Source organism: Rhipicephalus microplus, chromosome X, assembly GCF_043290135.1.
Source record: "Rhipicephalus microplus isolate Deutch F79 chromosome X, USDA_Rmic, whole genome shotgun sequence".
NCBI lineage: Eukaryota > Metazoa > Arthropoda > Arachnida > Ixodida > Ixodidae > Rhipicephalus > Rhipicephalus microplus.
In genome coordinates this window covers 472,130,838-472,156,426 of record NC_134710.1, presented here as the reverse complement: position 1 = coordinate 472,156,426, position 25,589 = coordinate 472,130,838, and the positions used below count along the sequence as shown (strand labels likewise).

The window sequence follows — 25,589 nt, the reverse complement described above, 5'->3', positions numbered from 1 at the left end:
TACATTGAAATGGTCAGATTAAAGCATCAAGAATTTATTCACTTGTTGCATTCTTGGTGACACAAGATGTCACACTGTGATTATTGGGCTCTTTCCCATCTCAAGTCGTCGGTATCGATCATCACCTTCACGAGCTAAACCAATCTGGTCATTAGATGAGTGAACATACATTCGAGAAAAGCTTTGGCACTACTCCTGATTCAGCGGGCAGCTAAAGACCATTAAAGAAGCATTTCTCTGGTATTTATAATGCATACCACCAAATACCTGCACTATTCTTCTCAAGTAAGCCAGAAAAGCCTCGAAGTACCAACTTGTCACATTCTCTTTACATGGCATGGTGTCATTTACACTGTGCTATACAAGAACCCAAAGACTAAGGTATTCTGTGATCTAAGAAGACTCGCTAGTTATATCTATGAATTCCTTGTGTGTGCCAATGCCGTGAGGTATCCTCAGCCTTTCGTTTACTCCGAAAGTAAATACAGTCAGAACCCCTTATAAGAGACACTGCTGTAAGAAACAAATGGGTATAAGAGACGCCAGTGTGCCTTCACTGCAATAGAGGGAGTTGATAAAAAAATGCATGTGTGGTGCCCTGCTTATAAGCAACACTTCATATAAAAGACAAGAAAATTGCTGCTCACTGCATGTCTCTTATAAAGTCGTTCAACTGTGTATATTAAATGCAGAGATTTCCGTTAACTCTTCTGGTACCGTGCCCATAGTGCATCGACAGACCGCTATCGAGAGTTCGAATTGCTGCTTTTGAGACATTCCACATCATTCATGGACACACACAGCGCCATTCAGAGTAAAGGAGCAGAATAATAGTATTCTTTCTTACATCGTGTTTTTTTTTTTTTTTTTTCCACCACGCCGCCTTGATCTTTGAACATGCTCTGAAGTCTCATATAAGTGGTAAGTGAAAATGGCCACTGCCGGATGTGGCGTACACGCACGCATAGAGATCGCAGATATTGGCATTCCTGTATGTTTGCATTTGATTACATCGATTTCATAAGCGGCAGAGAGCCTGAGGACACTGATTTTCTAATTACACTTTTGACTACAACGATGATGCGTTGTAGCCTAGATTGGTCAATTTCACTTCCTGCTTCGGGCCATCTCAGTCCCCGATTCAGCACCAGGCAGCCAGAATGAAAACTTACAGAAAATAAAGAGAAACTAGAAAATCAAGCAAGAAACAATGCAAGACAAGCGACGTTACATTACACTTTTGCATCGAGGAAGTGGTTTACTGCATGACATTCCCAAGAGTAGTGCTCACTGACATTCGCAAGCGTAGTGCTCACATTAAGAATTTGGAAGGGGAAGTCCAGTTCAATTAATAAGTTTGAATTTTTCAGAGATGATGCCTATTAGATGGCTGTACATATTGTATGTCTCATAATTTATATTGTTTTTTTTTTCTTAGAAGACGGAAGGAAGTCTTCACATACTTTGTTCAATTTTGTCCCGCAACTTGAATCTGGAAATTTGTATCACTCAAATAAAAGACATCTCCTTGATTAAACTTGTGTACCTTAAAGTTCATTCAATCCACTTTTCGTTTGTGTATTATTTAAAATATTAGATGCAGTAGTTCTTTTGGCAAAAAAAATAAAATCTAGCATAGCCTACAAAAAACACTCCCTGTGGTAGAAGAATACCTGGCCAGAGGCGCCCACATGTGCAGTAAAAGCAAACAACACAAACAACTTGGGTATCAAGTTGGTGGTGCTTGAAATAAAATGTCGCATACAGTCGACTCCCAATAATTTGAAGTCACTTATTTGGAATTTTTGGTTAACTAGAAGTCAACAGGTGGTTCCGTAAGTTTTGCATGCAACCCCATAAAAAAAAATGCTCGATAATTCAAAGTTTAAAGCCCACAACATCGCTTAACTAGAAGTTATTTTGTAATTTAGAGCATCGAGGCAACCATTATTTTTAATAAAATGTGCAATTTTTCAAGTGCCAGCACAGCTATCGCACTCGCCACTGCCATTATGCGCAGCACCACAGTGCATGAAGCGGCAGGACCGTTCAGTCAGCGCCAGTATGTCCAACGCCGAACTATCCGTCCCACTGACCCAGTCTTTTTCACTCTCCTTGTGTTTTGTTGACTGTGTCAAATGCGCGTCGCAGGTGATTTGCCCATGTTCGGCTGGTCGCAACGCTGAATAATGGCAACACCCGGCTCGTACCGAACACTTGATCTGGCGAAGAAAGTCGAAGTATTGAAAGAAGTGGAGCAGGGAGGCCTCACCAAGCAAGACATTGCACGAAAGTACGGCATTAAGCCTAACACGCTTTCAAATTTCATAAAAAAAGAGTGTTCAACAATGGATGCTTTTGCGAATGACAAGTTTGAGATATGGAAGCGAATGTGCACCGGCGCCTACCCGGATTTGGAGAAGGCGCTGCTGATTTGGGTCAGAGAGGCACGCAACAACAAACTTCCTCTCAGTGGCTAGGTCGTTGCAGTGAAAGCCTTATCGCTTGCATCAATGTTAAACATCAACGACTTTTCTTTGGATGAATGGCTGACGCGCTTCAAACAGCGTCATGACCTGGTTTTCAAGAGCATCTGTGGAAAGAAGGCGTCAGTCGACCAGGAAACATGTGCGGCATGGAAAACAAAGAAGCTTCGCGAGCACGACCTACTGTACTGCTGAACTGCTCACATAGCACGGTTCCTACAGAAGCACGTGTCCCCGCCCTCGTACAACCGCACGTCGTTGGTGGCACTACCTATAACCTGTTCGTCTGCTACTTTACGGTTGTTTACAACGCCCTGGAGTAAGAATGCCTGCACTCTGTGTTGAACTGCCAGCATATATGTGATGATTTCTTGACTTATATGGGTGGTCAAGTACCACATAAACTGGAATATAAGTCGAGATATTTTCAATAAAACAACCAGCTAAAGCCGGCCCTCGTCTTATATAGCGGTGTCTAGCCGGCAGTGCACCGCTGTCGGGCAACATATGGCTTGCATGTGCATGAGAAGCTGGACACGACGGCCATATTCGCATTCAAATCCAATAGCAGGTTTTTTTTTCTCTCTTGTCTCTTTTTTGTGTTCATGATTCGCCGCCGATCTGTTCTAAGTTCTTGCTCCGCTTGACATTGTGTTTCATTTTTAGTGGTCTTTTTTTCATTCACTGACTATGAGTAGAGGTGCGAGAAGGCAGTACTCGGCTGCGTTTAAACTAGAGGTTGTTGAGTTCGCAGAAGCGAATGGTAATATGGCTGCTCAGCACCACTTTGGTGTATCAGAAAAAAGCATGCGCTATTACAGGGTGCAGAAAGAGAAGCTGCAGATGTGCAATCCTCGGAAAATGTCATTTCGTGGGCAAAGTGTGGTTCGTCCGCAGCTGGAGGATACGCTAGAGAACTTTGTGTGGGAAGTTCATGCGTGCTCACTGCCAGTGACCGTGGATACCATTCGCAAAAGTGCTGTAGAACTCGCTCGAGAAGCTGGGCTCACAAGAAAAGAGTTTCGTGCACGAAACTCTTGGATGCGTCGATTCACGAGACGCAAAGGATTTTCTTTCCAGGGCCGCACATCCATATGTCAGAAGTTTACCAACGAGTTCGAGGACAAGCTTATAAACTTTCAGGGCTTCGTGAACCGGCTTCGGGAGCAGAACAACTACATAATGGGGCAGATTGACAATGCCGATGAGACACCCCGTGAGATTTGACATGCCTTCATCGACCATGATCATGCAGCGTGGCGCCAAAGATATGAAGCTGTGGTCTACTGGCAACAAGCACTCGCGCTTCACCGTCATGCTGGCATGCATGGCAGATGATAGAAAGCTTCCGCCCTTCATCATTTTCAAATGTAAGACAATGCCGAAGGAAGTGTTCCCACCCGGTGTTGTTGTTCTTATATTTCGTCTGTATATTTTACTCCCTGTAACATCCTTTTATGACATGATAATAAACTGATTGATTGATTGATTGATTGAAAAAGGGATACATAGACGAGGCAATGATGCTTGAATGAATACGAGTAGTCTGGAACTGTCAGCCAGGTGCACTGTCGCATCTTTGCAGCATGCTGGTGTTAAATGCGTTTTGTGGTCACTTAACCGACGCTGTGAAGCGCGCACTGGGCGATGGCGAAACGGACCTCGCCATGATACCAGGTGGTATGACGTCCACCCTCCAACCAATCGACGTTGTGCTTAACAAGCCGTTCAAGGTACGAGTGCGGCTGGAATACCAAAAGTGGATGTCCGGCGACAACCCAAAGACACCGACAGGCCGCCTACAGAGGCCTCCGCTTGCGACTGTTTGTGGCTGGGTGCTTTCCGCCTGGCGTTTCTTGGCAGACTCCATGGTGGAAAATGCTTTTAAGAAATGTTTCATCAGCAACTCGCTGTATGGCACGGAAGACAATGCACTGTGGGAGGCGGTCGGCGACAAACTCTCGTCTTCAGAAGACAGTGGTGCTTCGTCTGACGAATTGGAACAGTTGCGATGGTGGTTGAGGGGAGCTCTGACAATTGTGGTGCGGTGCGCCCAATTCTCGAAGAAATGACGTTCGGCAAATTTGGGTTGTTTTCCTTTTTTTTTTCTTCTTCGGTAACCTGAACTTGGGGGGTTGACCTATACTCCCACTTGATCTACAGTCCAGTTTATACGGTAAGCTGTTCAGTGAACTCAAGTATTTATTGCACAATGGTAGATAAGCATGGGACTCGTAGACTTATATGGTGTAGGACAGCCTATGTGGTGTTGTGTCCCTTTAATTGCAAAAAAATTGTGAATGACTTTTAATATTTTATTTCTGAATTATTTTTCATTTGGTCATAACAAGTATGCACTATGAGTGTTCTGCTCGCCAAAATATGACCACAATTGCTGAAGGTGACGTCAGCGAACAGGTGGTGACTGGTGCCACACCGCTCGTAGGTTACGGCCCTAGCAGCAGAAGGCGTGAATTAGAACATGGGCGCTGGAGAGGGGCTCTCTGGGAAGGTCAGGAGTAGAGTAGGTGGTGCTCGCGAGTTCTTTGATGAGTATCAGCTGAAAAGCATCTTGTAACGCAGACGAGACTGTGCTTTTTTATCGGTTGCTACCAGACAAGACTGACGTTTAAAGACGACGATTGTGCTGGCGGTAAACAAAGTAAGGAGAGTGTGTCTGTCATGATCACCGCAAACATGACTGGCACTGAACAATGTTGCCTTCTTGTGATCGGGAAGGCGCTAAGCATAGCTGCTTTAAAGGCGTCAGGACCCTTCTTGTTGACTATGCTTCAAACAGAAAGGCGTGGATGACTCACACATTTTTAGGGACTGGATAAACAAACTGGATCAGAAGTTTGCATCACCGAATCACAAGGTGTTGTTCCTTGCAGACCAATGCAGTGCCCACATGGACATACCAGGCTTGAGTGCCATGCATCTTGCACACTTGCCCTTGCCTGCAAACACGACTTCTGCGTTGCAGGCCATGGACCAGGGCATAATCGAAAACGTAAAGGTCCTGTACAGGAAGCATCTCGTTGAGCGCATTATTCTGTGCATGGATAGGTCCTCGCAATACGAGGCGAGTTTAATTAGTGCCATCCACATGCTAGCCCGAGCAAGGGGCCGCGTGAAAAATGAAAACATCGCCAACTGCTTCAGGGCCTGTGGTTTCATGGCAAACAAATTCTTCGGGGGAGGCTTCTCCTTGTCCTCCGGTGGAAATGTGAAGTGAGCTCGACGAAAGAAGTTTCGACGCCGCTCTCGATGACTCCTGCTTTGAAGATTATGTCGCTGTGTACAGTGCAGTTGAAACATGTGTTGAACTGATGAACAGCGTGATTGTGCAGATTGTTCGGCCTCACAAAAGCGTTCATTAAAGCAACGATGAAGATGACATTGAATACGAGCCACAGCCGAAGGCTGCCGATGTAACTGCGGGCCTTGCTCCTGCGCAGCAGTTTTTTGCTTATGAAAACGACGCCGAAGAAGCATTTGGGCACGTCTACTCCTTGCAAAACTTGCTTTTCACAGCTAGATTCAGCAAACAGAAGCAGATGAAGATGACCGACTACTTTTCGTAAAGAACTGGTGGTTTTCAACCTGATAAAGATGCCTATTTTTGCGATTTCTGCTTAATTGGAACTTCGTTTAATTCAAAGTTTTTTTTGCAGTTCCTGTGAACTTCGTAATAACAGGAGCCGACTGTATTTCATAAACGGGTGGAAACACAGGCCACAGTCACTGTTCAAGACTTACCCAGGACCAACCAGGTGTTCTTGTTGGCAGTGTAGGCTCGCAGATTCTGTGTAAATGAGACGGAGACATCAAACTGCTTGATGAGGCTCTCGGTGCCACTGTCCGCATTGCTGCGCAGCTCAATATACTTGCTGAAGCTGTAGTAGGAGCCTGGTGAACAGACAACATAATTAGAGCATGACCCACAAAGGTCGTTCGCTTAACAACTTTGTAACTGTGCAATCGAGAACAGAGCAAGATTTGCATTCCACCTGCTGGGCCACACTACTAGGCAATCTGAGTCAGTCCTTTATTTGCAGAAGTAGGTGCACCAGAAGAGAAGTAGCTCACCAAAGGAGAAGAGCAGCACCAAGCAGAGGATGCTCAGCCAAACCATGACAGCCGCTAGCCAGCGCATGAGAGCAATCCAGAGGAATGCCACCAGCATGGCACAGATGAGCCCACTGCATAAACATTCCATAGTTTCATTCAGACAGCTAGCCAATTGTAGCCCCAAAAGGCCAAAAAGCCAAAAGTACAATTGCTAATAAAAAAGCATAACATTTTGGCTTGATTGGCTATAAGCGAGCACCATTCAAACAGAGCTTTTCCCAAGGCTAGCAATCGTATTGTAAAATGGACTTGAAATGCCCAAGGTGTTGTGCAAATGAGAAGTTAGCACAAATCCACAACTACATTACCGTATTTACTCGATTCTACCGTGCCCTCGATTGTAACGAGCACCCGGTTTCGACGACGGAAAAAAAAAGTGAGACATCGATTGCAACGCGCACCCATTTTTCTCGTTGGCCCGCATGATAACACCACTCGAAAAAAGTACTCCTTTCGGGAGTGTCTTCCATTTAAATATGAGGTACGGGCGAAGCTTGTGCCCATCTGACGTGTAACAGAGCATTGCCGTCACTGTAGTTTTACCGTGGACCGATGTCAGCACGCGAACTTGCTTCGCTTCTCGACGGTTGTGGTGCCAGGCATGTCGAAGTAAAGAGGCGTCTGATCGGCATTCCCGATTTCCCCAAGCAGGTAGCCGTTGTTGCGCCGCAAGTTTAGGACGAACCTCTGAAAACTGTGAAGCTTTTCATCGTACTCCTCCGTAAAACTTTTCGCATATGCATGTTCCCCTTCGGGGGGTAAAGCCTTTCCTCTTCATAAAGTTAGTTAGCCAGCACCTGCTCGCTTTAAACTGGCTTTGCATTAGACCTTTTTCTAAGACTAATTGCGTAGCCCGCACTCGTCGAGTTTTTGGAGTCGGCCCTTCCATGCCGTCGATGCTAATGCACACCAAGATGACGAGCTCCTCAGCACACGTACGAAGTGCCGCACATGGGAAACTCATAGGCAGAAATGGCCGACGCGCCATGCCGACGCACGTAGGGGGCAGCCATTTTGGATATGCTGATGGCAATAAAATGACCCTATTCAGTTTTTTTCTTTTTTTCGTACTCGATTCTAACGCGCATGCAATTTATGAACTCGCTTAATCGGAAAAAATGTGCGCGTTAGATTTGAGTAATTACGGTAAGTGAAAACAAGGACCAGACAAAGTAGAAACATACCCTTTTCTGTATACTCAGTAGAATGAATGCTGGAAAAGCTTTTGGAGTATTTTATGGAACAGACCATGATGAATTTCTAGAAGATTAATGGGAAAAAATGTGCATTTTTCGCCTGATTCAGACAGTGCAGAAGTACTTTCAGATAAAATCCCTCGACAATAGGTTAGCTACTAGATACTGGCCAATTATTTATTTTTGTATTTTTTGTTCAGCTGGTAAGATCAAAAAAAGATAAAAATAAATGGTAAGACCATTCATTTTTAGCCTTTCTGGCAGTGTGGCTCGTACGCACTCAGATGTATCCAGCTTATACAGGAAGATCGTGTCGAACGTGTGTAACAGGTACCGGCCACACAATAAGAAAAATCGTGGAAAACCAGTACTGCTCCGAGGGGTGGTATTGTACTAATAATTGTGGAGGTTTTATAAAACCACAAATAGATTATGCTAGAAGCCATTATGGAGGACTCCGAACATTTCGACGACCTGGAGTTCTTTAATGTGCACCTGAATCTAAGCACACTGGCTGCAAGCATTTTCCTACCCATCAAAAATGCGGCCGCGGCGGCCCGGATTTGATCCTGTGACTTGAAATTCAGTAGTCGAGCACCATAACCACTAGACCCCTGTGGCGGGTTAAAATTTAGTATTGCAATGTTACTGTAGTTATGACTGAAGTCCTGATGAAGCACAGATAACAAAAAATAAAATTCAGTTGAGAGGCAACCATGAAGCCATTAACTGATCATTAAAAAAGGGAGGCATAAAGGTCGCACACAAACCAGCCAATACAGTAAACCTCCAACTGAAACCAAAAAAAAAAAAAAACATCCACAAAGAGACGAATCCGAGGTGATTTTCTGCCATCTTTGCAATGTTCTGTAGAAAGACGAAGCCACACATAGGCTTTAAATTAAGGTAATATTCGCAGATGAGGAGGTGGGAGGCAGATTGCTTCATACAGTTCTGCGACAGGTATTTCACCAGTACACGAGGCTACTTAAGCAAGTTGGACACGCATTTCGAAATGAATTTTGTGCTACATGACGCAGTCAGACAGGGTTTCCACAAGATAATTTTCCATTTTCTCCACCCCCTTTGTCCTAAAGAGGAGGTACGGGTCGAGGGTTAAGGCACAACCTTACTAAGCCAGATAATGAAGACCAGGGGGAAGGGGGGGGGGTGCTGCATATAGTGCAAGTGTAGTAATTAAAGGAAAAATGAATGAAAGGTAGAGATACCTATAAAGAGGGCAGGCATCTAATCTAGCTATAATGGCCGTCGTCCATTTTCTTAGATATTTCTGCGCCTGTAACCCTGAGAGCCAGCACTACTCATGTCCATAGCAGCATGTGTGGAACAGACATAAAAGAAGAACAATAGCTAAAAAGAATGCTGCCAAGTACACAGACAGCCAGCATCCTATTGTGCAGGTGTGGCGAGTGCAAAGACTAGAAGATTTATGTTGGTTTCATGTACATCGAGTATTTTCTACCAGAATTCCGCTGCATCAAATGGACCCTGAGACTCTGGCTCTGCAGGCATGAAAAAATATACCTGAAGTTCATTCATGCTTGGCTAGACAAAAGTTATGCAGTTACACTTCAATGCAAGTCGGAATGGCATTTTACTCAAGAACACTCACTATACAGAAACTGGGCTAAGTGTAAGTTCTTGGTAGCCATGCATGTTGTTTTAGACACAGCTTGGAGTGATTGGCACAGCCAATAACACAAAGTTCTTGTCCTTGTTTGTGATACAGAGGCACTAAAAGATTCAATATGATGTACAAACTAATCAGGTGGGTAAAACTTGGAAAATACCACAAAAAGTGCAAAATTAAGTGGTCATTTTTGTTGTACTCACACGAGCATGTGGGGCCATGCAATCTTGAAGTCTTGAAATGCAAGTTCACCAACATCCTTGGCACTTGACAGGCCTGCAAGAATCCTGAATACCCACTTTTTTGTTGCAGGACGTACTAAAGAAAACACTCGGCACACTGAGAGCAAGCAGTGAGCCCAAGCAAAAGTTGACTTGCAGCAATTGAACCGAAAGACAGCCGTGGTTGACCCTCGCTGCAGAGTTAGAAACGAATGCGACAGGCAGGACAGTTAGATGCACAGGCTCTGAAGGATTGTGCAGATTGGGGCAGACTAGTCTTAGACATTTTTTTTTATTTCTTCAGTGATCTTGATCAAACTGCACAAGATTATGCAGTTTTTTTCTGCTGATGTCAAATATTTAATTAGTTTTTCTGTAACTCATCTTGTTCCTGAGATAACTTAAGTTCACCCCCTATTGTTTAAGGCCACCATAGAAAAAAAGTGCTTAATGAAAAGTGATATTTAGGATATGCCAACATAGACTAATGACTATAGAAAGTATGCAAGAGTTTTTAGGCCTTTCTTGGTTATTTTACAGCAAAATGAACTATCTATTTTCAAAAGCAGCTGGAATCGTGTTACAATTTTGATGAGTAATTATTTAAAAAGGCTTGTGCTCCAAATTTTGCTCCCATACATGTTTACATTCTACACACATACAGGTTTACATTGCAAAAAGAATTACTGTACCTGCCCTAGCTGCAAAGATATTGAGGCCTAAAAATTGAACAATCGTAAACTTACTTTTTTGAGAAAAATGAAAAAAAAACTGAAAACACACAGTTTCTTCAAAAAGTAACAATCATGGTACACATGTTTTGCAATCCTCATAAAAGGGCCCATAAATTCGTAGCAGAGCTTCCAACACTGGTGCTGGCAATATATGAAGAAGCCTCGAAGTTTGTTCCCTATTTTTTCGCAGGTTCTGCATGTTAACAGCACTAGAAATCTGGACAGTTAAAATGACATTACAAAAAAATTACTACTTTCTGGTGTGTGAAAATTTGCAGAGAGATAGAAAAATAGTTGCAGAAACCAAATATGTCAATTTTAAAAAATCAATTTTTTTGTCCCTATTAGGTCCCAAAGACCAGTCTGCCCCCCTGAGATGATCATCTACTTCAAGAAGTGAGAATTTCACTTGCCAGTGCATGACATCACAACTCACCCCTTGTGTGTTGGGAATCAACGAAATTATATGACAGTACCGCAGAAGCAGTGCTCCTTTTTCATGCAATATGAATTTTCTACTACCTAAAAAAATGTATCTACTAGCCCCTTTCGAAGAGTCCTTAAATGATCTCCATACTTGCCTGTTCCTGCACCTATTCGCACTACAACTAAGCCTATCATTAGCACGCTTCTATGGTCACACAATGGGCTTTATGGTTTGCTAAAAACATATGATTGGTGCACTTGCCAGACAGAGTCTTATTTTAAAAAGCTAACTTCCAAATCACTTCTTCCTCGTGTCCTGTGACATCTGATAAGTTAAAACCTTCACAGAAAGATATGCTGCTTCATTTCATTCCCGTCTGCATTCTGGTTCATTTAAGTGCATGCATAGGCCACACAGGATGCCATGGAGATGCAATTTCGCAGAGCCCAACGTTAGTGCATTTGATTGTTTTTAAGTAGCAATGTCAGCAACCATACAGCTGTGATTTATTAAGGAGCTTCTTTTTGTTGCTTCTCAATAAGTAAATTATGAGTGCAGAGGCTGTTGCCCTTTCTGTCCACATTTAGAACAGCACTTGCCATTCTTGCAATGACCATTCACCAACTAGTACAACTTGCCATTCTGTATAGTACCCATTTGTGGTGGTAGCATTAAATTTACGTTTAATCTACACAGAGCACTTTTTTCCTGAAGTTTACGAATCAGACGGCATAAAATAAATGAAACTAAGCAATGCACCAAAAATGCACTTGCCAAGCAAAGAATATCAACTTCGTGAGAAAGCTTTCACCAATTGTTTACTTTGAGCACAGCAGAAGAAGAAGCAGAAAGAAAGCATCAAGCCCAGAAGAGCTTTTTTTTTTTTGCATGCCAGCCATTCCCACTTTCTCAGGCTTCATACTTGCGTGTTTAGTTACATACTTCCTGAAAGCATGAAAATTTTGCATAAGACTCTTTGTAAAACTACACCAGCATTACTTGAGACTGCATTCAGGTTCACACAGGATCACTGCAAGTTGAACTGGCAATGTTGCATTTAAGATTACTCTATGTTGCTGTTTTGCAACTAAACACATTCATCCATTTTTGCTGCTTCACTGCCCCAGAGCATGGACCTAGAATATATTTAACTCCTACAACAACACCAACAATCAAGACAAAAAGCCTTGTGTTCCACTGCTTCAAATGCAAGTAGTCTGTGCCTACCATGAAAATAGTAAACACTCTAGCTGCTATCCAAATTTTCCCTTCTGTTAACAGTCTATCGCAAATGTGAGGATCTATAATCAACTACCTGTACATGTTGCAGAGATGCAGCCCTCTTTAAATGAAACATTCTACAAAATGTCTACAAAAGAAATGCCAACGAGACCGATTAAAATTCATGCATCTGCTATTTCACGACAAACTTTGTTTACACAAGGAAACGTACATAGAACCAGTGCCCAAGAGAGCTATACCTGGTCCCATCATGATAAAAAAAATAAAAGAGCATTCCTGCCGCACTGAAACTTTTGCCAAATCTTTTTTTCGCTAAGACAACTCGTGAGTGGAACCGCCTCCCAGCCAGTGTTGTGGAATGTCCGACTACTGATTCTTTTGTAAAAATTCTTCAGGTGTGATCGCTCCAGGTGTGATCGCCTTCACAATTTTTTACAACCTTTGTAGTTTCAAAAGCTGTCCATATGCCTTACACTTACCTGTATCGTTTTTCTGCAGAGCGCATTATAACCCTTTTTTTTAAAAGCCCTTTAGTTGACCCGATACGGCTGTCATGTATCCGTTTTTAATTTTTTATAAACAGAAATACAGTAATATCTTTTTGCAATTGGTTTGCGCATACCAGTGCTTGAGAATTTGCGATTACGGTTTACATTTTGTTTTTCTAGAGCGTTCTTTCTTTTCCTTCTTTTCTTTTCTTTTTTTCGTGTTCTTATGCGATGAGTGCTGTATCTTGATTTGTTCACTTTATTTTGTACCTGTTACTACCACTTCTGCTTACAGCCTCAGCTAGAGGCTAGCAGTACTGTATAAATAAATAAATAATAAGTCATTGCTTTCCTTGGCAATCCCCCACTGCTGAATAAGTCACGGTGAAACCAGGTATACCATCTTTACTGCTGTGACTGTACTAGTCATTCAAACAATACAGTGTTAATAAAGCTCTGTGTAATTATAATAGACATTAATTTAAAATTTGTCAACCCATGTTTCACTATACCGTCCAATAGGTAGGTTCTGTGTATCTTCTGAGTATGTCAAAGAGAGCCAATATATTCAATTATTAGAGCTATATAAAGTCTTAAATAGGCTGACTATGCTATTCCCAGCAGTTTTTTTTTTTCTTTATTTCTTGTCGGGGACCAACCGATCTACAAATAATAGCACAAAATTCGATAGCATTTTACTTTGCTTTGAATCCCGCCTCACAAAATTTTTTTCTGTTAACACATTGTAGTACTGGTATCGGTGCTCAGTTTCCTGCATGCATGAGCAATAATTGTTTAACTCGTGCTGATGTTACGGAAATGAAGTGTGCAACCACAATCACGACTACAAATTTATAAATGCTTGTCAGCACATTACTGCATCTTATTAGCATGCTCGTTAACCCTTTGAGGGTCGAATTTTTTCTTGAAATAAACCCCGAAAATGTGTAATTTGAACATACCCGCATGCCGTACATGTACAACAAAAACCCTTTGGTGCCTGTCAGGTGATGCCATGCATGAATTGCATAAACCCTGAAAGTGTTAAGTCCCTGGTGGACACATCCTTTGGTCTGCCCAATGCAACATCGATCACATAACAAAATCTTAGACACAGCACCGTGAGTGCAAGGGAAGTACTCATTACAAAAGGCACGAGCGAATATTCAAGCACTCCAAATATTCAAACGAATATTGCAGTATTCTAATTAATTTCCACACATTAAATTATTCCAATTCCAAAGTATTCTAAATGAACGAATAAACATATATAAACAGCACGTAACCCCTGTTAAGGTGGTTTACGTAACCCCTGTTAAGGTGGTTTCATTGTGATAGAGTGCTTTACTGTGAATACACCTATCCTAGAGAAATGCGTACTGCCGTGAAGCAACACTTCATGGTTGAACAAAACATAATACCCTCGCATCAATACATCATTTTTCACAGTTCAAAATTTGTCACACCAGTTTATATGCTCTAAATACAGCAAACTTTAATCTGGTAATGCACTTCATTGTCATCACTTGCATTCTACTAAAAATCAAATCCTGCTACATACTATTCGATGTTGCTTTCACGTCCCTTAAAACCAAAAACGTAACATATACACTTGCCTTGTTTCAATTTCAAAAAATATTGTGCAGGTTAGTTTGGTCATGACAGATACGCTCGCATTTATTTATAAAACTATGTGATACATGCTATTCAAATTCAGTTAGAAATTACCAGACCAAATCACTGTTCGCTTTGAAGTCGCTTCAAACCTAAAATTTACTATTTACACATGCTTACACTACAACGATTTTTGTTTTGTTTTTTCTAGAATAGGTCAAGTCTTCATACAGCAATTATCAGTAGCTGAAACTCACATTCTCACAAATCTCATTGAGATTGTGCACCATGAATATAAGGAACAGCAGCAGTCTCTTGCTGGTGCGGCGATACTCTGTCATTTTGGGCATTCATATCACTAAGAAAAAAAATAAACTAGGTTGTCTAGATGAAGTGCAGAAGAAAAATAGCCAAGTGATATTGCAAGCCTGTAGCACTTGCTTCTCTTTCATTCATTCATTGCACATGCATGCGACTCTTGCAATAAACTTTGAGTTGAACTTACAGTAAAAGGAAGTGCTTGTGGTGTATCGTTTTTTGTTTATTGAATATTTATGCTGTGTCCTACACTATAACTAGCCGAGGCCAGCCTGTTAAGTTAATGTGCGAGCATGCACTGTGGCTTAAAGTTTCTGGACTTTAGGAATATACATTTTCTTGAAATATTGCTAATTAATGCACGGTACGTAGTGATTAGTGAGAAGTGATGTGCTGCCAATAGAGGTAAACAAAAGCAAGAACTATAATAAAGATAGGCTGCTTATGCAATTATTCATTTCATGTTTGTTCCTTATGTCCCTCTAGCAGTGATCATATATGTCTTCCAGATGATTTGATTGATTGATTTCTGGGGTTTAACGTCCCAAAACCACCATATGATTATGAGAGACGCCGTAGTGGAGGACTCCGGAAATTTTGACCACCTGGGGTTCTTTAACGTGCAGCCAAATCTGAGCACATGGGCCTACGACATTTCCACCTCCATCGGAAATGCAGCCGCCGCAGCCGGGATTTGAACCTGCGACCTGCGGGTCAGCAGCCGAGTACCTTAGCCACTAGACCACCACGGCGGGGCATATGTCCTCCAGGACTTAGCTAAAAGCTGGTGCATGCTAATTAACAAACCTGAGCATTTACATGCATGTCAGTAATAAAATGAAAGAACCACAAAACAACACCATTTCCCCCCCTTTTCTTCCCTTCACATTTTTTATGCTTGCAGAAGAATATCAGGAAATAGCACAATTAAAGGGCAAATCCAACAATTCATAAACATCTCTAGACTGGAAACGAATACAGTACAACTGCATTTCTCTGACCCTACGGTTGTGCATACCACATGAACTAAACAATTGCGTCGCAATCATTTTGAAGAATGGCTTGCGCACACCCAATACGTGCCCTCAATCTCCAGTCCGGGATCAAGAGAGTATGAAGCTACGAACGCAGTCACTGCCATCAGTAATTGTGCTCAATTTTTCAACAGAATTCATTGGTTCAGTTTTGCACCAAAAAGTATCGTAACAGAGAAGAGATAAAATTGAACTTACAAGGAGAATCCAGATAGGTTTCTCAAAAATATTAGACTGTTGAGTAAGTTGGTTATCCTGTATGAAGGAAACTGTGCACAAAAATGTAGACAGAGGGAGTAACAAACAAGATTTCTTCCTCTGTTTTTTTCATGCAGTTTCCCTTGTAATTAGCTCTATGGCTGGCACATAGCCAGGATTCTTCTTCCCAGGGATAGGTGCTCTAGTGAATCCAAACTGCTTGTTTAGGAGTGGCTTGCTATTATGTACAACTCCTCTACAACAAGTTCCATTTCTTGCATGCGTAATCTGTTTGATATGTTGCCCGAGTAAAAGATAATTTTTTCCAAGGGTTCGTTTCTTCGTTAGACAAACCCAAACGAACCCAACAGACAATTAGGCCAAGGAGAGTATAGGAGGCATTAATTTTTGCCTTCAATTGTAGTGTAGTAATTATGACAAACTGAAATGAATTAAGGGGGACATAAAAGCACCCTTTCCCCCAGTGGAATCTAAATCCCCAACCTTTACATTGTGCATCCATTGATCTACCTACTGAACCATAATGAAAGGTGCTTCCTGTCCACCCCGTCGGGTATTTCTAAACACGCGATACCTCGGAGTGCTATCCAGCACCACTTTTAGCCAAGGCCGAGAGTGTGGAACATAAGCAACGTGTACAAACTTCTAAAGAAGCCCCAAACATGAAGAGAACAAGTAGCCCGAATAATTTTCCCATCGATTCTTTAATAGCAAAGTGGAGAAAAGAAAATTTTGAATAGGTGGGTCAATTGTGTACATAATAACGAGGCAAGAGAGAGGGCACAACTGGGTTTAACCTTTTGTCAGACCTAAGAAAAGTATCGATGGTTTCCATTTTTTTTTTCCCAAATGCATTGCACACATGTAAGAAGTAAAAACCCGCATAATCATTTCTAGTACAAGATTATTACCTTAAAAATAATGGGAAAACACCTGTCCCATTATTGCATGTCCCACCTTCACTCACGAGGCCATGAGTGAAGGTGGGACAAGCACTTTCCCTCTGCCAACCTGGGTTTTTATCCTACCAGTCTCCGACGCAATTACGACCACTTATGAAAGGGCTCAAACCATACAATGCGGAGGCACTACCTAAGCTTTGCAAAAAAAGCTTTTTTTTTTACTGCAATATTGCCAGGCAGCACTGCCACGTTTTGAGTGTGAGCATGAGTAGTGAACATCCCATGTGCAACACGCACTGATGCAATAATGCTGATAACGCACAACCTGTCACTTTGTTTCCATGTTTCAACTTTCTATGAAAGCATGGAATATACATGTAAAGAGTGAAATCCAAGTAAAATCCATTTGACAATGCCTGCGCATAAAAAACAAACTTGAAAAGGGTTCGGTATATCCAATGGCGTACAGTCGCCGATTGATTTTTCAGACCTGGCAGGGACCGCGAAACAGTCCGAAAGGATGGTCAGGCGATGAAAATGAAGTTTATTTGGATTACAAAAGCCTAAAAAATGTCCCCAATAATGCTGTGCTTCATGCTGTTTTTTTGGGGACGAACAAATTTGGTTCTATTTGGGCTACAGTAACATCGTTGGCAAGTGCGTTGGCAATAACTGCCGCCGACAGCTGCGGGCGGCAAAGTTGGTGGCTCCATGGAACCAAGCAAACAAAACTTGATTCCGGTCACAAAAAGATGCATGCAACGTCTCACCTGTTTGATGGGATTTAAAACCGTCTGGGCTTCTTTTACCTGCACCGACAGCACACAGTACGTGAGCCTCCAGCGTTTCGACATCATCAAAAGCTACTGTCGCGGCCATGATCAAACCCGCGTGCTCCAGGGCAGTTGCCGAGCACCATGACCACGAAGTGCTAATGAGCAATCACGAACAGCAGCGAGAATGCGACGTGAGGCGGCTCATACATACTTGGAACACCACTAACACGACCACATGCACAATGCAGACCAGAAAAACAAATGTCCAGAAAATAAAAACAACCTACTGGCGTATTAATGAGGATAAGGCTGACTGAAAAAGAAAAGTTTTGCCATTTTGCTAGCCAAGAAAGATCCGACATGGCCTCCAAAACTAGAAAATTACGTGTGTTTCCGAACTTGGAGGTCACACAACTAGCAGCTGCAAACCAAACTCAACGAAGCCAACAAAAAATCCAACATGCATAATTTCAAAATCGAGCAGCATAGCTCAAAACAAACGATTTGGTCCGGAATATTGAAGTTTGGAACAAATTCGTCACAAAAATTTGTCACGAAAATGCACTAGTATGACCGTGCATTTGTGAAGCGCGAAATATCCAGCAAGTGCAAATTTTTAGAGTTTAAAAAACCCATTGGCAACCATGTTCGGTTGGCCGCTCTGGTCGTCTGGCTCGGAGTCCCCATATGCCGAAGCACCTTGCAAACAGTGTGCAAGAGGCAGCATACCAACCGAATGCATTGGCGAGCAGTGTGCCAGTAGCCCACCGAGCAGCCAGTGTCGAAAGCCCCCGGATAAAGATTCCTGTGCTGCATCGACAAACGGCGTCATTCAGTTAAGTGGCCATCTCCGGCACGTCTGGACGCAGTGGCAGCCTTCTGAGCTCAGCACTTAAATCTGGCAATCGTCTGAGCTGCTAGCTTCAAAGTATTTGTCTGCGAGCTGCTGTAACAATGCCATAAATGTATCTTCCACCATCACGAGCCACCTCCTTTTCGACGTGGCGCATTTATAACTTCGTAGATGTCAAGTCGCCACATACACACTCAAAAACACTATGAACAACACAAGTGCTCAAAATATTATGCACCCGGTGATGTCTCCTTCAGAAATGCTCAAAATGCACGCTTGCGCTGTCACCTGCTGGCAACCACATTGCTGTCGGTTTGAGTCACGTGAATTGTCCTCTTGGTCAGATCGCACCAGATCTCACTTCAAAGTCAGAGCAGTCTGGAGCATTCCGAGTCGGAGTGCGACGATCCAAAAGAACCAATCGACCGTTGTCTGAGCACTCAAATTCTACTACACGAAAGCGCGGCCACTTTTCAGGGCGCTCCAGAGCGCTCGAAAACGCCCAACAAAATATGGATTAAATCTTCAACTACTACATTCACCGTATTAGCAGGTGACTGGAAAACAATGGTGAAAACAGTGTGAAGTTTCAGAAACGGGCCACATTCCACTAGGGGCTCTACAGCATCTGTTGCATACCGCAGCAGCTCCTCTTACATGGCCCAAATCCTCTATTCCCCATGAGCATTTGCTTTGATAAAATTTACGGGCATGCTACAAATTTATAGCCATCTAGGATGGCATGCCTTGACAGAACCAATCGTGGAATGCAATTTTCTCCCATTAATTGCAAAGCATCACGCAAAGATTTCCCGACATGTATATAGAAAAGATGCTTGCCTTTAGCACATCTCTGCCAAACAGGAAATATGTATATCTGACAAATAGGTATTGTGCACCAAGTGTGCATTCGCGGCTCTTAGACATTTCCCTTTGAAGTCTGTTCCTTTGCATGTATCGAGGACACTTCCCTCCTTGCCTCAAGGGAAGAAAATAAATGTAAGTACGTATTGGATGCCTGAGTGGAGGTCATGTTGTCTAGTTGCTTGCTCAAGACATGTTGCAGAAATGGGCATTTTAACATGCAAGCATGCGTTCCTCTAATTGCAGATGTAAGTGAAGAACCTCCTGAATCAGCTCATTAACTCAAATGTAGGGTGACCAAAAGAAAGATTTTTTTATGCTTGATTTCTGAAACTCCTTTTTAGACGTAGCGCTACAAAGACGAGTATGACTTCATTCAAGAAATTTTACAATTAAATGTACAAGAACAGAATGTCTCAACCAATGGTGTAAATAATAGGAAAACTAGGGGGTCCTGACCCCCTTGTGATTTGTTTTTCAAAAGTTATTTGCATTTCTCGACAGAAAAGGATTGCACACTCTTCGTCACTTCAAAGCCCTTCAATGCAGATAAGTTTTCTAAAATGCTCATCCTGTTTTCTCGCTCCATTCTTGTCCATTCATACTTCATGTTAAAAAGAACACCTACCCACTCGTCCAATTTGTTAACCAATCACGTACTTCTCAAAATGCTACAGGTTGCTTCTGATGTAAAGCTAATTTTAATTATGCTGAGCTTTGAAATGTGAAGTAAATAAAAAATTCCTCTGTTGTGAATTGCACCGGCAAATGCATCATGAGCACCACGGTGCATACGGAACACACAGAGACAACCGAAGAGGCAGCGATTTCCTTGCACTGGTCGGGGCACCGGAGGCTGCAGTCTGTGGCTTCGCGCGCAGTCGCATCTCGTGTCTGGTGGCCCGGATACTTCAAGTTATGGCAAGAAGGACAGCAATGAGCTTCAAGGAGCGATGGCCTCAGCGTCATCGTCCTCATATCTCAAAACTGAAAATGGGACTGTCTTCCTTTTGTAGACCCTGGATGACACCAGCTTCCAGCTCAGAGGCAACCAGGCGGCCTACTTCCCAGTTCGAGATCTCACTCAACGAGCCGCGGCCGATTCGGTGGCCGCCTTCACCTCCGAGAGCGAAGCGATGACATTACTAACTCAACAGCAACATCCGGAATGGTCGTGCGGTGATCGCCTGACCACATTCAACATTACACAACATTACAGACTAAACAAACGTAAATACCCAGCACCAGACATCAAATTGAACAAAACACAGGCCATAACTCTGAGATTATTATAGACAAATACGTACCCCACCCCGGCGATTCTACGCCTGTGTTATCCAAACCTATACCTGACAGACGCATCTAAAGCGTGTGCGGAAAGGGCCACACTGGCGCACATGCTTTGGGAGTGTGCCGTAAAAGTTAATGTCACTGCCATCGCTCTCTTTGCGACGCATGTTAAGTAGGGACAAACTCCGAGGCCAATTGCTGCTGCTACCACCGCGCGAGGGCAGGGGCCAGCCACTGCCATGGCTTGGCTGCAGTCACTGCTGCGGATAGGCTACGTCAGCTTCGCTGCCGCTGGGACGTGGCACTCACCAGCGACGAGTTGGCTGACCAGCTTTGGGTTGTCCGGCAAGACGAAGATGCCGCACGGGTCTAATGACTTCGAGCGGTCACACGAGGTACCGTCATCATAATCGACAGAGGGTTGGAAAAAACGGGGGTTAATCCCCTCTTCCCCACCTCGCCCGGAGGAAAATGCCCAACTTCAAATAAAGTTTATTCATTCATTCATACCTTAGTTTTTGTCAACAATTTGTTCGAAGACATTCATAAGGAAGTGTAAGAACAATTTCTGGACTGTGATTGTGTTATTTTAAGGAAATCACCGGTGAATCTAAATAGGCTTTACAAAAAAGATTCAGGGGGTAAATCGTGAAAGGCTATTTCTAACAGCACGTACACGCGATAAGCAAGTGGAGCTGAAGTGGCGAAAAAAATGTACTTTTACACTCAGCCACAGAACGAATGACACAGTTGGAAATATGCTAGGACCTTGCCCACGAGCTGTGCTTAAAAACAAAACTGTGTACTGCGGCAAAAGGAATGTCTCCAACACAACACATGAGCACTCTACCATCATATGGTTCTGATCTCCCTGGTGGGTTTACCCACTTAGAGGAGGTAGAGCTTCGGAGACTTCGAGTGGGGGTTGATCTTACGCTGGCAGTTACTGCCCACTAATCACAACAGTACCGTGCAACATATGGAACCACGTGCCCCCTTTATGACGCTCCCATAACTGCCGTGGACGTGACACACTTGCTCTGGTCATGCTCAGGCCTAGAGCAAGCGCGCCTTTGTCATATCAGAACAACGGGTCACCGTCCCGGCCGCCCTCCGGACTTACAAGGGTGGATAAGCAGTCCTCTCTACCCATCCTTGTTAAACTTCATGCATAAGTACAACTTGTTTATTTATTTGTGATGAACCTGTGTCGTTTTTATGTAATGCTTGTTATGCCAAAGGGCGGTCTTTCGAAATAATAAGATAAAAAACACCTTAACCATGCAACGACACTTTAGAAACGCCCTGCTCATGCACAATTCTGTTTACGATTATTCGAAAGCATGGCTTTATTTTTAATGTAATTAAAAGCAAAACACATTTATAAAAACATAATTGCCAGCATCGCAAGATGTGCGTCCAGCTTAGTTATTTTTTAGGAATTCGTGCCACTGGTCTCAACTTGCGCGCAATGCTGTCGCAAGACAGTGGTCAGTCTAGCAATTTCTGTTGTTTTTCTTGTGTAGAAAGGTCACACAAGGAAACGTCCTATAAGAAATATTGCTGGAGTTGCCCTTTCATGTACTTGCTTCTCAAATGGCAGAGAGATGTACTAAGGAAGTGGCCATTGACATTTCAGGGTTAGTTAAATGCAGATTTTGTTGTGCAGATTAATTGTGTCCAAGCCCATGACGAATAGAAAACTTACAGTTCAATAGAGTTCCTGAAAAGCAAATGATTCTTCCTTAAACACTGTAGATGCCAAGTTCAAAAAGCAATTCATAGAAAAACAAGTGCAAACACTTTTCAAACAGCAGGCTTTTTGCATCATAAACACACTTGCACACACGCTGCCGCATAGACAATTATTGCTCTAGAAAAGATTGAGCTGTATCAGGAATAAAGTGCTCTCAACAATGTCAGCTTGAAGTAGGCAATAAGGTATTGCAAAACCTATACAACATTTGAGATCAGTTAAAGCCTATTAGGATATTTTACCCCAGATATTTGAAACTGATCATGTGCCAAATGTGCCACTTGGTTCAGCTGAGACGAGAGCTGAATGACAGTAACCACAGAAACTGGGAACTCTGCCTGTACCCACATAGTACAGTTTGTGAAAAATTCACTCTTCAGGTGAGGAGACCTTCAAGATTAGATCAAACAAATAAGGCAGCAACACCACAAACCTGCCCGCCAAATGACGGTAGCGCCTCTATCGAAGATACAGTGAGACATTAAGAAAGAAAATGTTTCATCTCGCATTGATACAGCAGTCAGCGCTTCACAGACAAACCAAATTCAATGACAGATGGTTACACGTCTAACTCGATGCTCTTTACCAGTTGTCAGACACACATTAAAGGACACACATTTTCCTCCTACTACCACTGGTTTATTTTTGCCGCGTGGCTCAAATATTTCGTATTTCCCACAAAACACTGGTGGGCAATGCAACGGGAGATAAAACCTTTCCTGTCTAAAAAAGTTTTATTTTATCACCGATAGGTATTTGTCCCAGTCACCGAGCTGGACTGACGGTAGTGCAGACTTATTACCGTATACACGCGTGTAAGGGCCGCACCCGTGTAAGGGCCGCATCCTGTTTTTAAGAAGCACATATTCAAAAAAAAAAAAAAAGTTGTGTGTAAGGGCCGCATCCGCACTTTCCTTGACCCATGCGTATTCAAAATGCGCGCGCGTGTGTGAGCTACTAGGCGTTGTCAGTAGATGGCGTTAGGGAACGCAATTCTCATCATCACCATATAGTACATCATTAGAATAATTTGTTGGTTTTCTTCATGCTAATATGTTCATGAAGTTGGCTAAAAATTTTTGATTTTTTCAGTAGTGTTCATACACCCGCCAACTAAAGGTTAAAGCAGGATTTTATATTTCACTTCTGACACTTCTATACAAACGCACTATCCATATCGGCATTAGCATCACCAACTTTGGTATTTGTGCGTTGTTTGGTCATTGTGCTGTTCAGCCTGCCATGTGCTCGAGTTTTGCGCACCGTTGAATGACTCTGGGACTCCAGCTAGTTTTCTGCGGGACGTTTACGTTTTCGCACGATGGGCAAGCAGCTGAATAGCTATACAGCTGGCTATAAGTTGAAGGTGATCGAGTTTGCCCTCGAGCACGGGAAACAGGCCGCCGGCAGAAAATTCGACGTTGACGAGAAGTTTGTTCGATGTTGGTGCGCCCAGAAGAAAGCCTTGCAGAACACCAATATCAAAAAGCGCGCTTTCCGAGGAAAACAGTGCAAGTATCCCGATTTGGAAGAGGAGTTGCTCCGCTATGTGACTGAGGTGCGGAACGATGGTTTTGCGCTCACTACAGACATGCTGCGCATGAAGGCACTAGCCTTGGCACGTGCGAAAAATATACCGGCCGGGGATTTCAAGGCTAGTGCTGGCTGGGTGCGAAGGTTTATGAAAAGAAAGGGACTCTCTTTTCGGCGAAGGACCACGCTGTGCCAGCGGCTGCCAGAAGACTATACCGACAAGGTGCCTAGTTTTCACAAGCATGTCATCGGCCTGCGCCATCAGCACAGTTATTTGTTGTCGCAAATAGCGAACGCTGATCAAACTCCTGTGTGGTTTGACTCTCCCGAGAACTACACAGTCGAAGTAAAAGGCAAGAAGAGTGTCGCCGTGCGGACCACCGGCGCTGAGCGCCAACGCTGCACCGTGATGCTTTGTGTGACCGCGGACGGGCGGAAGCTACCCGCGTACGTTGTTTTGAAAAGGAAAAGAATTCCCAACGAAGTTTTCCTCAAGGGCATTATAGTTAGAGTCCAAGAGAAGGGATGGATGAACGATGATTTGGTGCTAGACTGGGTGAAAAGTGTTTGGCAGAACAGACCGGGAGCTTTGTTGGTCAAACAGTCACTTTTAGTATTGGATAGTTTCCGCGGCCACCTTACCGATAAGGTGAAGGAGCAGCTGCGCCGTGTCGGCACAGACATGGCCGTGATTCCAGGCGGCCTCACAGGAATGTTGCAACCATTGGATGTGAGCATGAATCGACCATTCAAAGTTGAATTCCGAAGACTCTACACGGAATGGATGGCAACCGGCAACCATGAGCACACACCGACCGGACGGCTGAAGAGGGCACCGCTTGCTACTGTTCTCGGTCGGGTATTGTCGGCGTGGAGCTCGGTGTCGACGGACATTGTGTCCCGAAGTGTTAAGGTCACTGGGATATCCAACAGCCTGGATGGCACCGAAGATGACTGTTTGTGGAATGATGGTGCTCCGCAACACACCATCTCGGACTCCGAGTTAGAGGACTCGTCGAGTGACGACGATTAAGCGCACACGCAGCATACTGCAATAAACGCTCTTCGTTCACTAACTGGTACGTTGTTTTTAGTTCACCACAAAAAAAGTTCCGTGTATGGGCCGCAACCTGAAAATTAGCCCTCACTTCCTGAAAAAAAAGTGCGGCCCTTACACGCGTTTATACGGTACTTTATCCAGCTGATCGTTGATTGATATTGATATGTGGGGTTTAACATACCAAAACCACCATTTCATTATGAGAGGTGCATAGTGGAGGGCTCCAGAAATTTCGACCACCTGGGGTTCTTTAATGTGCACCCAAATCTGAGCACACGGGCCTACAGCATTTTCCCCTCCATCGAAAATGCAGCCGCCGCAGCCGGGATTCGATCCCGCGACCTACGGGTCAGCAGCCAAGTACCTTAGCCACTAGACCATTGCGGCGGAGCATTTAATTGATCGTACCTAGCAAGCAAGCCAACAAGATACTCTATCTAGAATGCATGTCTTGCATAGTGCCCAAGTGCTCCTCACAAGCACAGTTATCTAGCTATAGTCAAGCTAAACCATAATAAATGAAATGATCAAACTCTATTAAATGACAAACAATAGAAAGCATCAAGACCCCCCAACTCCTGGTGGTCTATAACAAAAGGTGCAAATTTTATGCAAAGGCGACACCTGTACCGCCCGAGCAACGCGAAAAATTAGTGTTATGTAGGCTTGCGCAGATATTGGAGTGTTTCAAATATTCAAATGAATAATAAAGTATTTGAATTTGCTTCAAAATTATGTAAAATTTTGAAGTATCAAAAACGAACAAATAGATTAGACCGCATGTAACCACC

At 43.3% G+C, this 25,589-nt stretch overlaps 1 protein-coding gene across 10 annotated transcripts in view; it reads right to left on the bottom strand.

The window, feature by feature from the left end:
* Ctl2 (Choline transporter-like 2) overlaps positions 1 to 25,589 on the bottom strand; it is a 380,476-nt gene that overhangs the window by 139,358 nt on the left and 215,529 nt on the right. For 9 of the 10 annotated variants that reach the window (XM_075881408.1, XM_075881415.1, XM_075881412.1 and 6 more), the window contains 4 exons: positions 22,158 to 22,172; positions 9,671 to 9,754; positions 6,579 to 6,691; positions 6,249 to 6,398 (listed from right to left, as the gene is read on the bottom strand). In XM_075881408.1, coding sequence (XP_075737523.1) covers positions 6,249 to 6,398; positions 6,579 to 6,691; positions 9,671 to 9,754; positions 22,158 to 22,172 — 362 coding nt within the window. The remainder of the gene's footprint in view (positions 1 to 6,248; positions 6,399 to 6,578; positions 6,692 to 9,670; positions 9,755 to 22,157; positions 22,173 to 25,589) is intronic. The other variant, XM_075881410.1, reaches the window with a different exon arrangement.